The 16,166-nt window shown below is 34.8% G+C and overlaps 1 protein-coding gene across 1 annotated transcript; it reads right to left on the reverse strand.

The window, feature by feature from the left end:
* Window positions 1-7,830: 7,830 nt before the first annotated feature.
* Window positions 7,831-15,432, reverse strand: LOC308701952 (uncharacterized protein). Its single transcript, XM_081384441.1, has 4 exons — window positions 15,049-15,432; window positions 12,598-12,738; window positions 11,245-11,550; window positions 7,831-8,610 (listed from the first exon to the last, which is right to left on the reverse strand). Exons 1-4 carry the CDS (start codon window positions 15,332-15,334, stop codon window positions 8,552-8,554), a joined length of 792 nt encoding a protein of 263 aa, XP_081240567.1. The 5' UTR covers window positions 15,335-15,432; the 3' UTR covers window positions 7,831-8,551.
* Window positions 15,433-16,166: the final 734 nt, after the last annotated feature.

Here is a 16,166-nt window from a genome sequence, read left to right on the forward strand (position 1 = left end):
GTTTACAAACATTACAGGGTGCGTGCGCATACCAGAGGGCAGAAAGCCAGATTGGTGAGCTGGAGTGCGTTTCCCGAAAGCATCGTTGGCCAACTATGGTCGCAAGTTCATCGCAATGTCCATTGAACTCTATTGGTAACGACGGAACTTGCGACCATAGTTGGCCAACGATGCTTTCGGGAAACGCACCCCTGGTCCGCTACTGCAACAACCTTAAGTATAGAAGCTTTCCTCATTGTTTGTATATAACTGCTGACTCAATAAAACGTGGTTTTAGTTGGATCTGTTTGTCTGTTTTTAATTGTGCAGTGTTATTGTGATATATGTATGAATTATCATGTTAGGCTAGTAATGTTATGTTAGCAGTGCAGCATCTACTGGACAGCCCGAATTTGCTTTTATGAAAGTTACATTAGGCTTGTTTAGTTTACGACCTGCTTACATACATGTACTTTACTGCCTTGCTTTACTTTGAGTTTCTTATCCTATTTTTTGTGTGTTAAACATATCCCCTGTGATCTTTGTTCGATAATAAAAAATAAATAAATAAAAAACTGCAAAGCTGCCATGTTATCCTGAACGTCATAGGGGAAATGGACCGCCTTTTTGGTCGGAAGGCGGAAATATTATACTGTCTATGGTATAATACACTCTTCTTTTTTTTTTCCTTTTTTTTTTATTGAAAATATCAAGATTTACAAACAAACATGGCTGCATAAAATCTGTTTCTTCAGAATAGGACACAGAGACGATATAGCCAGAGTGAGCAGCTCTTAACACAAACAGGAAATATCTTAGTAACAAAAATAAGGATGATTTTACAAAGCTGGAACCAAAACACAGCAGATGTAGCCTAAACACCCTCAGAAATTAAACTATAACATAACTGGGGAAGAATCATATTCTCACAGAATAAACCACGCCTGTAATGTGATATTTACACAGGGAAGAATGACCATTTCGTCATATTAAAGTACACCACATTTTAAAAGTAAATTAGCATAAAATAATAATAATGTACCATGGTATTCATAGTTTTTTTTAATATGACCTCTTCTATGTTAGACGGTTCAGAAACTTTATGTCTGATAAAACATTAACATACTTTTACAGAGGTAAAAATCACTATAATAATGCATTTCCCATTGTAAATTTCACTACGGACAAACAGCACTTGTTTGAAATGTCTTGACATGAATATTGGGTTGGAAAAGCTTATAATATGTAAAGAAATGTACGAATAAAGTGAAGAGCCAAACATGAATTAATTGCCTGACTTATACTGCACTAGAGCGCTATCTAGTGTTATTAACCTGAAATTCACCTTTCCAATATTAGCTCCACTGTCCAATATAAATAGACCTACAGGAAATAGAAAGCTTTTAAATTACAGTCGATTAGACACATGTGTTCAGTATTGAGTTTAACAGCTGGTCAACGCTAGTAAAGCTCAAATGTTGAATAACATGTTAAAGGTGAAAGTTTAGTGCATCAGTGTTGATAGTTGAATGTATGGAGACACTGATTCACAAAAGGTAAAAAGAAGAAATGAACAGGATTGATGAAACAGTTAGGCCTACACACAATACTATAAACATGGGGTTAATAGAGACAAACTGACATTGATTTTACTGATGTACTGATATTTACATCTTTCTACTCCGATCAACAGTGGTGTGATATTGATTTAACTGATAAATGACGTCATCTGGTGGATTTCTTTATTTTTTAAACAGCCGCTGAAACAGCATTACAGTAGTGTGAGCTCAGCACATACTAACATGTTTCATTAACAGCATCTAAACTCTTGGTAAATGTGTTGGTCATTATGGAAAATTTGCAGAATCCTTTAATGTTCGCATTAATAGAACTTTCCACTTCCATCAGCGCTTTAACGGGACTGAGCTCTCATGTTAATCTGTCGTGTTTAGTAAATGTGTCTCTAGAGCAAGAGTTGAATCTAGCAGGGCGTTGGACATTGATCTGTTTGTCAGAAGTCCACATCCATCACCTCATATTACTGAAGCTGTTGGCCGTCTCTGCTCTGGTCGTCTCATTTTTACAGACTGAACAAACCCGACAATAGCAACAAACAAATATTTTTGGTTATTTTTTTATTATTTTATTCAGTGAAGTGAAGAAAATGTTTTGCATTAAGCTTAAAACAGCAATCCAAAAATACCAGAGCTGAACATTCTCTAATAAAATCGTTTAAAAAAAAATACCAATCAAACTAAAAAATGTAATCAATAATCTCACACAACTATGATAAATCATCGTATCTGATCATTTGCATTCACAATCAGAGAGTAATATGGGCAGATTTACTTCAGATAACACAAAACAGAGATGAAATTAAGGGGAAATGAAGTGTTGTATAGCAGAAAAATAAGTCACAGTGTATATTATAAGCAAATAGAAATAAATGTGGAGATTATTCCTGCAATAAAAGCGTCACATCAAAGAGCAAAACTGTCAGTGTGGCACAAACACACATTTCTAGAAACATTTAGAAAGTGTTAAACTAAAGCGTCACATGTCATTCCTATATAGTCCATACATGACATTTCTCATCTCAGACATCTTGATTTCCAAAGCTCCATTAACGGATCATTGTATTGTAGAAATTAAATTAAATCCAGTTGATAAACTAAGGAAAAATAAAGGCTACTGGACATTTAACTCCGGTCTGTTAAAAAATAAAGATTATTGCACAAAGATAAAAGCAATAATATTTGAAACTGAAAATAATGAGAATATAGAGAGTTTCTGCAATAAATGGGAATTTGTAAAGTATTGAATTGGAGAATGTTCCATTAAGGTCAGCAAGGAGATTGCCAGGGAAAAAAGAAGAGAAGAAGTGAATCTGTTTCAGGAAATTAGTAAATATTGTGATAAGACAGAATTAAGCAGTGAAGAGAGAAGCAAATTATTGATATTGAAAGCCAAATTAGACGACATGTTTATCAAAAGAGCTCGAGGTGCGTTTGTGAGATCACGAGCGAAGTGGAGGAAGGAGAAAAGAACAACTCATATTTCAGTCGTTTAGAGAAGAGAAGACAGGAAAATAAGGCAATATCCAGTTTACTGATAAATGGAGTAAGTGCAAATACAATAAAACCATTTTATAATAATCTTTACACCTCTGCATATTCCCAACCAGATTCCTCAATTTTTAAATGAAATGAAGGACTTCATCCCCAAGATTGATGTTTCGTTTAAAGAATTCTGTGAGTCGATATAAGAATAGAAGAACTGGATGACGTGAGCTTGAGATTGTCATTGAGTAAATCTCCGGGTACCGATGGACTCACTGCCGAATTTATAGATTATTTTGGAAAGAAATCAGAAATGTATTATAAGGCAATTCAAGAATGCATAGTGAAGAACGACTAAACTAAAAGCATGAAGCAAGGCCTGATAATACTTATTCCTAAACATGGCAAAGATAAAAGATTGTTAGATAATCTAAGACCAATCACACTTCTTAACATTGATTATAAGTTGTTATGGGGAATTATTGCAGGATGAAAAAGTGTCTTCCACAGATCATAAATGAAACACAGTCTGGCTTCCTTGCTGAAGATCTCTCCATAATAACAGACGATTACTACTAGACTTAATCGAGTACAGTCATACATGTGTAGATCAGGGTTTTACTGTATTTATAGATTTCTACAAAGCTTTTGATTCAGTTGAACACCGAAACTTTAAATCATTTTGGTTTTGGACAGAAATTCTCTAATTTGATTATGATATTAACAGCTGTGTGTCTCTGGAGCGGCACATGCTCACGGTTCACAGTTAAGAGGGACATTAGACAAGCCTGCAACACTTCTCCTCTGTTATTAATAATGCTCACTGAACTATTGTCTATTAGGGTTAGAATGAACAATTCTGACGGCTTCAACATCAGGAAAGCACATCATAATAAGTCAGTTTGCGGACGACACGACTTTATTTCTAAAAGACAAAAGGCAAATTTCCAGAGCGTTGGATTCAATCAGTCAGTTCTCAAAGGCATCAGGTGTTATATTGAACACTAATAAATGTGAAATTCATGCTTTACATGACCAACCAGCTCGCTTAACTGATCATATACAGGTTACATCAGAAGTCAAAGATTTGGGCATCAGAAATAAAGAAACAAGGGAAAAAGAAAACATTCCTAAAAATACTTATAATGTAAAGTAATATTAAAGTCGTGGCTAAAGGGATATAACAATGTTTGGCAGGACTCTTCTATCCAAGATGGAGAGTATCAAGAGCCATTTACCCGGCCTTTTCACTAGAAATCTCAAACAACATGATTACATTAATAAATCAGATACATTCAAATTTTATTTGGAAGGAAAAATGCCATTATATCCGGAAAGATGACATGATTAAGAGTATTGAAGAGGGAGGCATGAATGTCATAGATTGTTCTGTGATGAATGGTGAACTAAAACTAAAATGCTTGAATTGCTTTGTGTGTCATAAGGACTCTTTTTGGTTTAGCATCCCGAACGCAATTTTCCATAAAATGGGGGGAATTGATTTTGTATTGCGGTGTGACTATGATTTAAACAAACTCCCTGTAAAATGATGTGATTTCCATCAGCAAGCTCTTCTGTACTGAAAGCTCATGTTTAAGCACAACTTTACACACATAATACACCTCTGTGGAACAACAGGTATATCCTGAGTAATGGAAAATCCTGGTTTTTAGGAACTTGGATGGGAAAAGGAATATTGACGCATTTGATGGATATTTTTGGTAATTTGTTGAATTACAGAGATTTTTGTGTTAAATTCAGTTTCCAGCCCAATCAGAGAGTATAATAAAGTGTTAAAGGCCCTCCAGTACTCCTGAAAATGAGGATTAAACAGTGTGTAATGCACTCGAAGTCTCAATCAGTAATGAGACCACTTTGTATCGAAGGAATTCATTTAAATAGTAAACAGTTTACAGATAAGTTTATTAGAAATGTGTTATCCTAACAGTTTTACTCTGGTCAACTGAAAAGAAAATATGTTGTAAAAGATTTCACTGATGAAGAGGCTAAAAAATAAGAAAGCTGTATTTATCTCACCCAATCCTTCCTAAAGCCAAAGAAGTGACGTTTAAAATCTTGACTGACATTTATCCATCTAATTGCTTTTTACATGAAAGATTCAATTGGGAAAACAATTCATGTGGATTTTGTGAGAAAGAAATTGAGAACGGTAGAGCATATTTTCTTTCAATGCGAATTTGTACAAGAATTTTGGATTACATTTCAGAGTTGGTTACAATCTAAAGAGATATCACTTCTCCCTTTGAATGTTGGAGTGTTTTTTGAATGATAAAAACTTAGATTTTTTGATAAACAATCTGATTGTTTTAGGAACTTCATCCACAGGTGTAAATATTTAAAGATTAAACCCCATTTCAGTGGATGGAAGAATGACTTGAAGCTATTTGTTAAATCTCTTCATTGGATGACGGATAGAAATGCCCTAAAACTTCTTTCCGTTTTGGATTTGTTTAGGTTATTGGACTAAGACCCTCACCCCTTTGTTTTTATTTTATTTATTTATTTTTTGTTTGTTCTATGTTCTTTCTTCTAAAATATCTATCAACACGATTACAAATGTATGATTGTTGATCTATGCCTTAATTTTTTGTACTTGAATTCTTTATAGCAAAAAAAAAAAAAATCACACACTTCAAAATGTTAAGACGATCGTGCCAGAGGAAGCGCCTCACGTGATCTCACGCAGCAGACCGGAAGCGGAAAAGCGGATGTAAATAAAATATCTGTCCTTCATATGAAGTCATATTCGTGAAAAGGTTGCCGTGACCAAGGAAAGCGAAATCTTTCAAAAATCATCCTTTTAACATTTAAGGATATTTCTAATGAATGGCGTCAGCGCTGGTCAATAAAATGAATAAATGCCATTGATCTGAAGTGAAGCATCAGCTTCAGCGTTGCTGCTCAGCTGAGCCTTGTAAAGTGGAGCTTAAAAATGTATTTATGAATATTAAAATAATTAACAGCTTGTTTCATTACATCTATCTTCGAATGAATCCGGATTTTTTATTTTTATATTTACATTTCCGTTGAATGAACAGTTTAATGACTCAGTCAAAGACAGTCGCTTGGCGCCACCTTGTGGTGTAACAGTGTAATTGCACTGATGAAAGCCTCTCTATAACACGCAGAGACGAGCAATGCCGATCCTGGTGAAATATCAGCAGAAAGCCTCTCATAAAGTGAGATTCGAGGATCAGGACTAACTGTTATACAACAATAGCCTAACAAGCTTATTGTCAGGTTACCGTTTATGTTCTGTTATTATATTATGTGGACCCTTATTTTGACATTGTGTCTTCTGTTTACTCCACTTTAGATTCGGTTTCATCAAAGAGTATAGAAGTACCAAGAAGCGAAACTCCGTTGCAGTTTTGACAACAGCCACTAGGTGGCGCTTCGGTTGCGCGGCCTCCATTTGGACTGAACCAACAGCTTTACCGTTAGCACAACTACCGTATAGCACTACAGCATTAACTTTATTGGCCCTTTTCCACTGCATGGTACGGCTCGGTTCGGCTCGGTACGGTTCGACTCGGCGCGGAACGGTTCGGCTCGCTTCCCTTTTCCACTGAGTGGTACGACTCGACTCGGTACGGCACGGTTCGGTTCGCTTTAGCTCGGTTGCTTTTCCACTGCAGATATGGCGCTTTTCCACTGCATGGTACGGTACGGCTCGGTTCGGTACGGCACGCTTTGGCGCTTTTCCACTGCATGGTACGGTACGGCTCGGTTCAGTACGGCTCACTTTTGGCGCTTTTCCACTGCATGGTACGGTACGGCTCGGTTCGGTACGGCTCACTTTTGGCGCATTTCCACTGCATGGTACGGTATGGTACGGCTCGCTTTAAATGGTACCACCTCTGTTGAGGTTCCAAGCGTACCGTACCGATACTAAAATGTGACGTGAAAACACTGCAGATCACTGATTGGTCAGACAGAATCATCACTACCAGCGTCATTGTATTTACGACACGAGACACTAAACCCGCTAGATTTAAATAGCCAGTAGACAACAGTCTGCGCTGTAGCGCCTGTTTTAAAAGTATTTGCTTTAAAAAAAAAAAAAAAAAAAAAAGAGTATAAACTTCAAAAAAAGAAATGGCTGAATCGTGGTCAGTGGACGAGGTGCAGACGTTCCTCTCGTTGGTTGCCGAGGAGTGGATGGGGAAACACGGAATGAAAAATTCGCATTTAATAATGATGATATCATGGCAGTAGAGACGGCAACTATAACGATCAGTCCCACCCACTTTGAAGCGGTACTAAAGAGAGCGACTGGTGAATTAAACACGATGACAGACACTGGAGCGCCAACTAGTGGAGGAGCGACCAAACTGCTCATTCTCTGACATTTCCTTAAAACTGATGCTTAACATGTTATAATACACATTCACACATTGAGAATAAATTAATACAGTATCAATATTCTCCCTCAAACTAAATAATGGAAGTTGATTGTGTAATTCTAATTCAAACAATTTTTTAAAAAGTTTTCTGATCGTTGTGATCCTTTCCTCCGGTCTTTGTAATGTATGGTTGCATTTTATTTTTGTTGCTGTTTTTCTTTATTATCAGTGTAATTTTTTTTACATTGTTCCAGTCAAATGTGTTTATTCTGAGCAACTTTATAATTCCTTTCCACACAAGTGTGACTTTCTGAAGAAGCAAAATGGTGTTTCTCCAGTTTTCCAGTCTGGAGGATCAGGATGAGCATAAAGCAGACGACAGCCTCAAGATTTGTGTTTTTGTGGTTTATTTTGATTATTTTATTCAGTAAAGCATGAAGTGATCGCTGTGCGTCCGGCTCAAATCAGCAAATACAAAAGATTCAAGCTGAAGCTTCTCTAATAAAATGAAATAAAAGAACAATCAGAAATCAATAATTTCAGAGTTTATAATTTCACATTCACATCTGATCTGAGAGACACAGATGGGCAGATTCACTTCAGATAATACAAAATATAGATTGATAAAAATATAAGTGCAATTATCTATCATAAAAAAGACAGATTATAATATAAGCAAATAGAGTAAGGCGAAATAATACTAGAGTAATATAAATGTGCAGATAATTCCTGCAATAACAGAGTTTCACACAGAGATGAACAGTCAAAGTCACACTGGAGCTTCTTCAATTAAACTGTTTCTAGAAACTTCTAGAAGTGAAGAGACTGTTAAAGTATCTAAAGCTCAGGATTAAACATGCTTGTTATATAAAAACACACATTAGTCAGAGAAATACTGGTTTAGCACACACACATTCTTCTTATATAGTCTCTACATGACATTTCTCATCAGATATTTTGTCTAATAGATGCAGAAACAGAAACTGGTTTATACAGTGTGTATTATACGCAATGAGTAACAGATGAAATGTGAGATTTTGATTAGATTTACATTAGAGGATCAAATAAAGATGAGAGTTAGTCTAAAGATCAGTGTGAAGAACATAGTAAATGAAATGTGTCTGTATGTTATCCTGTTGTTTAACATCACACTGTCTGGAGTCTGGGAACAGCCTCCTCTGGGTCATTTCTGTTATCAGTGGGATCTGAAAGAAAACGGATCATATTAAATGAAAGCTTTGCATATATATGTAGTAAGGAGGAGTTGATTTTGAATGTATTATTTGCATTTAGATTTCTTAATTTTAATACAATAATTTACAATTACACACACACACACACAGTGACAGAGTCTGTTCTGACAGAAATCAGAGAGTCATCATACAAACTCAGTCTTTCATCTAAATGTCTGACAGGGTTGATCTAAAATAAGATCATTATTATACTGACATATTTGATTTACTCACCAGGTAATCAAGTCAAATGGCCTCAGTTCTCATGTGTGTGTGATGTGTGTGTTGGACCAATCATATTCTCTGATTCATGTGTGATCATCAGCATCAACACATCAGTGTTTAATTGTGTTTATGCCAGGAAACAATATCATTTTTATTGAATATCATGTTTCATTGTGGTTAGTTTTATGTTCCTCTTTGTTTTCTCTTCTTATTGTTCCAGTAATAATGGTTTTATTCTGATTAACTCTACACTTTATATATTTATAGTGTTGAGCTTGAGAAACTGCAGATCATTTTCACTTTCTATCAAAAGACTGATGTGATTTGATTCAATAATTATCTTGTGCTAATGTGTTTATGATTATTAATGTGCCGTCACTGAATGTTTCTCTGTCAGATAGTTGTGGAGGTCTTCAGTGGCTCACAAACACACAACATATTGATCAAGTTTAGTGCAAAATAATTAAAACATTAATCAATACTCGTTTGATTTTAAAGTGATTTGAAATGAAACTGTCTTTATATACAGCATAATAGATGACAGTATGCTTCAATACTTGTGCTGAAGACTGTGCATATAAGCAGGGCCGGATCTAGACATTTGGAGGCCCTAGGCAAAATTCATGTTGGAGGCCCCCCACCCCCAATAAAACACACTTGAAACAAATATGATTCCTAACCTTTTTATTTATACAACATTTAATTTTAAATTTAGTATATTTTTACTTACACAGTACATAAGTTTGGACAAATTACTATTTGTAATGTTTTTGAAAGAAGTCTCTTATGCTCATCAAGCCTGGATTTATTTGATCAAAAATACAGAAAAATAATATAGTGAAATATTATTACAATTTAAAATAATGGTTTTCTATTTTACTAGGCTATACTTTAAAATATATTTCTGTGATGCAAAGCTGAATTTAGTGTCACGTGATCCTTCAGAAAACTTTATAATATTCTGATTTATTATCAAATGTTAGAAATGGTGCTTAATATTTATTTTATAACATGTGATACTTTTTTTCATGATTCTTTGATTATTAAAAAGTTGTTTTAAAAAAGTCTTCAATATCACTTTTATAAATTTAACACATCCTTGCTGAATATTCCTGTTTTTTTTTCTGTATTTTTGATCAAATAAATGCAGGCTTGTAGCATAATAATAAACTTCTTTCAAAAACATTAAAAATAGTAATGGGTCCAGACTTTTTACTGGTAGCCTATCAAACTTTATCTAAGCTAATCTCTTTTTTTGTTTAATGAAGATGTTATTGTTATTGTTGTTATTTTGCTGTTTTATTCAGTTTATTCACAGTTCCAGAATACCACTTCAGTAGATGAACATCATGAACGTGCTTTTATCATTTTTCTGCGTTATGGGCAGGATTTTTCCCTCCCATTTAATCAATATTGACTGCAGATATTGTCATATTATTAATATCAGTAATATGTTATTATGTATTGCATTGCTACCTTAAATATGCTATACACAAATCAAGTGGAAGAGAAAGACACGATCGCTACTGAGCAGGAAAAAAAATCTAAACTAATATTCCTATAGGCTATGATGTCAGGGTATTATCTAATCATCAGCATCAGAATATAGAAGATAGACCCATAGATATGAGATCCTTTATTTGAAACATTTAAAAATGTTGCAGTGTGTTGGTTTTTTAACTTTGAATACAAACGTCTTGTCTTTTACTTTTGTAGCTTTTTTACTAGTCAGCTCTGGACGCGATGTTATTCATTGATTGTACGCGCAAATTCAAAGCGTCGCGTCTGGGCACGTTAATGACGCTCGCGCGCTCTTTTAAACTCATAAAGCGGTGAATGGTTTTTCCAGAAATGACGCTGATCTACAGTAGCCCACAAGTTTATATTTAAAATACATTGCAATCACACCAAAATCGATGACCTGCATTACGAGCTGTGCTTCTTTGCGTGCCTATTTCTGCTTTTGCTTCGCACTCAGCACCTGATGGATGCGTTCGTTGACCGCCTCTGATCGCCTCTGACGTCCCCTCGGACTAAACTGGCTGGCGCCTCTACAGTCATGGGCTGGCGTTAATGTGACGTAATGTAACAGTCTATGGTTAAGATAAACATCGTCACTATTTTTAGTTGATTAATAGGCTACATTTTGAAATAAATTGTAGATAGGACATTTAATTTTTTTTTTTTTTTTTTTTTTTTTTTTGTCCCTCTGTCTGGGCCCCATCCCGCCAATCGGGCCCTAGGCACGTGCCTAGTTTGCCTTTGCGTTAATCCGGCTCTGCATATAAGAAGATATCACCAAATAAACCCATAGTCCTTAATGTAATCAATTCAGCTGATTAAAAATAAAATCATTATTACGTAAAGATTTGAGTTACTCACCCAAGACAGAAACACTGAATATCATTACTGAGCCATTTCCCGATCCGATGATCAGTAGAATATATTCTCCAGAGTCTTCAATTGTGGTGTTTCTGATGGTCAGAGATCCATTCAGAGGATTCGTCATCAGTCTGTCTCCGAATCTCTGACCAGGAACATTATTGAATCTATTAGTAGCGCTTTCCCTTTCAGCAATACGAGAGCCTTCAAACGTCCACACTAATCTGTCGTCTGTACACACTTCATCAGGGGTAAGAGTGATACGTTCTCCCTCCATCACTGACAGTACCGTCCGTTTATAAATCCCTTCACATCAGCAAACAGAAACAGAGAAACACAGAACAGACATTAGCTGGAGAAGAAAAGCAATAAAAGCAGAAAGGAATAAAATCAACATGATCATTCGCTCCACATCTGACTCCTGCTCAATGACTGATCATTAAACCTGTAAACACTGAATCACACTCACAGCAAAAGACAATATAAACTAACACATTATCTGATATACTTTAACATCATTCATAATCTGTGTGTTTTACCTGTGTGTTTTGTGTTGTGTTCATCATTAATTAAGTGCTTCTTTTTTAAATAAAAGTATCTGCTAAATGTGTAAATGTTGGGTAGTCAGAAGGCTTTATTTTTCATTTTTTCCCCTCTGATTTTAATCTCAGGTTTTGTTTAATATGATTCTGTTTATTATCTGTGACACCCTGAAGCCATTGCTCTGTATTTCCTATCATTTAAATAAATCTATAACTTCTCTATTAAGAGTTTCCATCGCTTTGGTGTGAAAAGCATCATAAACTACTCTGAGCTGGTGCACTGGTTTAAGATGACCTTTGAACCTGACCAGATGAAGAGTCACAGAATCTGTGTGAAAGCAGTAAAACACCAGTCAGGAGAGCAGATCAGTTATGATTGAGACACACGTCTACTCAGTTATCTGAATGTGGACATTACACACAAGTCTACTGTTAAAGCTAGTAATAAATACTGTATTTTAACACAAACCCAGACACCAACACTAACAGAAAACTTCATGCATTTTAAAAAGTGTAGACTAGCTATAAACTTAATTTCCACTCAACAATAAAATAGTTGTATAAAGTTGTATAAAAATGCATTCAGAGCCGTTCATTCTTAAACAAACCACAGGCCAGTGCTCTTTAATATCTGTGTATTGATCATGTTTCTTTCTAACCCTGCTTTTATGAGCAAAACTACAACACAACACACACATACAAATGTAAAGTGTTTGAAACATGATTATGAACAAACATTTTACACTTTTAATCTCTACTGTAGCATAATAAAGCTCAGTATTTCTCTTGCTTTATCAGCTGTAATACTCACCTTCTTTTCGTTTAGAGATCTTGTAGCGATTATAAATCACACAAAAACCTACAGCTGTGAACGGCAGCAGAAAACAAACAACACCAACAGCAACAACACCAACACTGATCCCTGCTATAGCTCCTGTAGACAGACCTGGATCTGTAATGATAAAGAGAGAGTCATCAGTGTGAGTGAATCTGTCAGTCTGATCTATTTAAATATGAATCTGATTCTGTTGAAGGTGAATCATAAATGAGCCTCTAATGTAATGTCAGATATCATGATTCTCCTTTTCACTGTGTTCATCTTCTGTATTACTGTGTTACAGCAGGAGTTTGATGTGAACACACGACTGATCTCTATGTAAATATTACAAGCATTAATGCAAATTAAACAGTTTAAAAACCTTCAGAAACATGCCAACAGTCTTAAAGCATTTACTGCAGATTCAGATGAGCTCTGACACTTTATTTTCTTTATTAGGAGTCTGAGAAAATTAGAAATACTTGTATTAAAAATAAGAGAAAACATAAAAATGCTTGCAATTTTGGTTTGAGCATTAGAGTAATGGATTTTATCAATGTTATCAATCATTTAAATACAACTAAAATGTTAATTAAAAAGTTTGTCTTAAGCATTAAATGTTGAGACATTATGTTGGTTAAAATAATATTATTCCCTTTACAAATATCTTTTGCACCTAAATCTTCCAAACGAATAACAAACTATAACAGTCTTAAACAGTTCATAATGATTTCAGCTATGACAGTCTCTCCAAACTTCCACTGCATTAAATCATCATCTGTCTGTATTTCAGTAAGATCAAAGTTTAGAAAGACAGAATCTCCCTTAATCATAGTGCTAACTTCAGTTCACCTGTAACAACAAACACATGAAACACACACTCAGAACATATCTACAGAAAGTCTAACACATCTCACAATAATAAAGCTCAATTAAATCTCAGTTAAAAAGCGTAATTTCTACAACAAACCTTCACAAGTCATAAAGGCACATTTAAGTCTAATAGGACATTTCCTGGGACAGAAAATTAAAAGAGAGAAACGTGTTCATATGATGAAATGATAGTAGAAGGAAACATAAGTTCACTGAATACTAAATACCCCAGTGGCTTGCAACAAAATTGTGTGTGTAATTTTATTAATACATGTAAAAATGTCTAGTTAAATATAATAATTCAAAATATAATGAAAAATAATTAATAAACCGTTACTGTATATTCACTATTTAAGCTAGATGATTGGTTATGTTAACAATCAACTAATAATTTATCTACTTTTGTTACAAACTACTTTTGTTTGTCTACTTTGGTTGCAGTCACTGCCGGCTACAGCAGATTTAACATGATAGGAAAAGGAAAAATGCAGATGTTTCTTCATCTACAGAATAAATCGGTAACACTTTACAATAAGGTTTCATTACTTTACATTAGTTACTACTTCAGTTAACATGAACTAAGAATGAACAATACTTCTACAACATTTATGAATCTTAGTTCATGTAATTTTTTTTAACATTGACAAATACATTACTAAATTCAAATGTATTTGTTAACATTATTTAATGCACTGTGAACTAACATGAACTAACATAGAACAGCTGCATTTTTATTAAATAACATTAACAAAGATGAATAAATACAGTAACAAATGTATTGTTCATGGTTTAGGTTAGTTCATTTTAGTTAATACATTAACTAATTTTAATTAATTGTAACTAATTGTAAAGTGTTACCGATGAATCTTCAGCAATGCTTGATATCAAAAAGACTAAAAATAAATCTAAACGAAGAAAATACAGTAGTGACTACCTAGCGCTAGTCTTCACATGTGTGGGAGCTGAAAACAAGCAGACACCATCCGTGTTGCTGAAAGCTTCTCATTACTTGCTTATTTTAGGTTAAATCATTTTCATAAACCACATCAAGCCTGATCTTCATTTGCTTCTCTTCAGCCCAACACACAGTGTTCAGTAAATGCTAAACAACATCAACCATTGCAATAGTGGGTCTAACTCTAAGGAGAGTCTGAGGTCTAAACTGTCTAATTGTTAAGTGTCAGAGTCTCTCTAGGCTCGGTCAGGCCTGGTCCTCGGGGGCGCAGCAAGAGCACCATTAGGTGAAGCTGTAATTATAGGATAAGAGATTGGTCAAACACTCCAGTGCGTATTTGTGTTTGCACTCTGAAGAGCATCAAATGTATGTATTTATAACGTGCTTTTGCAGTGCTGAGCAATGTAGCAGACAGCCACTGTGTTAATCTCAGTTTCTAAGTCCTCATTAAACAACGTGACACAAATAGTCGGGTCCGTTAAAATTCTTGCAGTGAGCCGTGGAAACTTTGTGATTGGTTGTGTGGGCCGCGTGTTGAAAAAGGATGGGAACCACTGATCTAAACTATTCACACAGAGCTAATCTTAATATACTTATTATTACATTGATGTACTCACCGCTGACAGTCACAGTGAATGACCTGTGTAAGGTGTGAGAGCTGGTGCTGATGTCATATTCATAATCTCCAGAGTGTGTGGTTTCAGTGTTCCTGATAGTCAGAGATCCACTCCAACAGTCCAGCTGCAGTCTGCCTCTGAATCTCTCATCAGTATTAGATGTAAAGGCATTTCTAGTCTTTCTATTAATTTCAGCTATAGGAGAGTTTTTAAACCTCCACTGTATCACATCATATTTCTGTGGTTCAGGAACATCAGTGTTTAGAGTGACTGAATCTCCCACCATCACTGACACTGTCTTCACTGGACCAGCTGGCACAACTGGAGAAGAAACAGAATTGATAAGACTTGCACTGCAAATATCCAGATCTTCACTGGTCCAAAACCAACATGTCAAATCTACAAAGAGATTTTCAGCAACATCTAGAAGAGAATGTGTTCATGAAAACAAGCGGGTTACACATGCCATAACTCCTGAGTTCAGTGAATCCATATCAACATTTATTCATTTAACAGATACTTTTATCCAACGGGAAATTATAATGAGGAAAACAAAGCGATTCATCTTAAGGAGGCAATAACATATAAAGTGCTAACAATACAAAGTTTCAAACATTGTGAAGAAAAGCACAAAAACAGGAAAAGTGAAACAATACTGTAAGAAATAATGAAAACTATTAATTTGTATAAAGATTTCAGCAGGATTCTGTCATGGAAAAGATGAGCTTTAGACATTTTTTGAATATTTATTTATATTATTTAGTTTATTTATTTATAATATTTATAATATTTAGCTGTCCGGGTTGCATTGGGAAGATTTGAATATTATTTTTATTTGCAAGTCACTTTGGCATCTGTTAAATAAATATATGTAAAATCAACAAACACATAAAAACACACCTATCATTTAAATGGTTATTTTTTTTCTTCAAAGTGACTATTTGCACCCAAAATATTTGACTACCACACAACACTATTTTCACCCTAACAGTCTGATTAAACCAAACAAATTTAGGACAAAGTTTGTCACTCAATGCAGTAAAGTGGGAAATAGACCCTTTGCAACAATCCTGTTCCAAATCTAATATTTCCCTTTAATATTAAATTAAAATAATACA

The sequence above is a fragment of the Scardinius erythrophthalmus genome (genome assembly GCF_964197995.2).
Source record: "Scardinius erythrophthalmus genome assembly, chromosome: 14".
Classification (NCBI taxonomy): Eukaryota; Metazoa; Chordata; class Actinopteri; order Cypriniformes; family Leuciscidae; genus Scardinius; species Scardinius erythrophthalmus.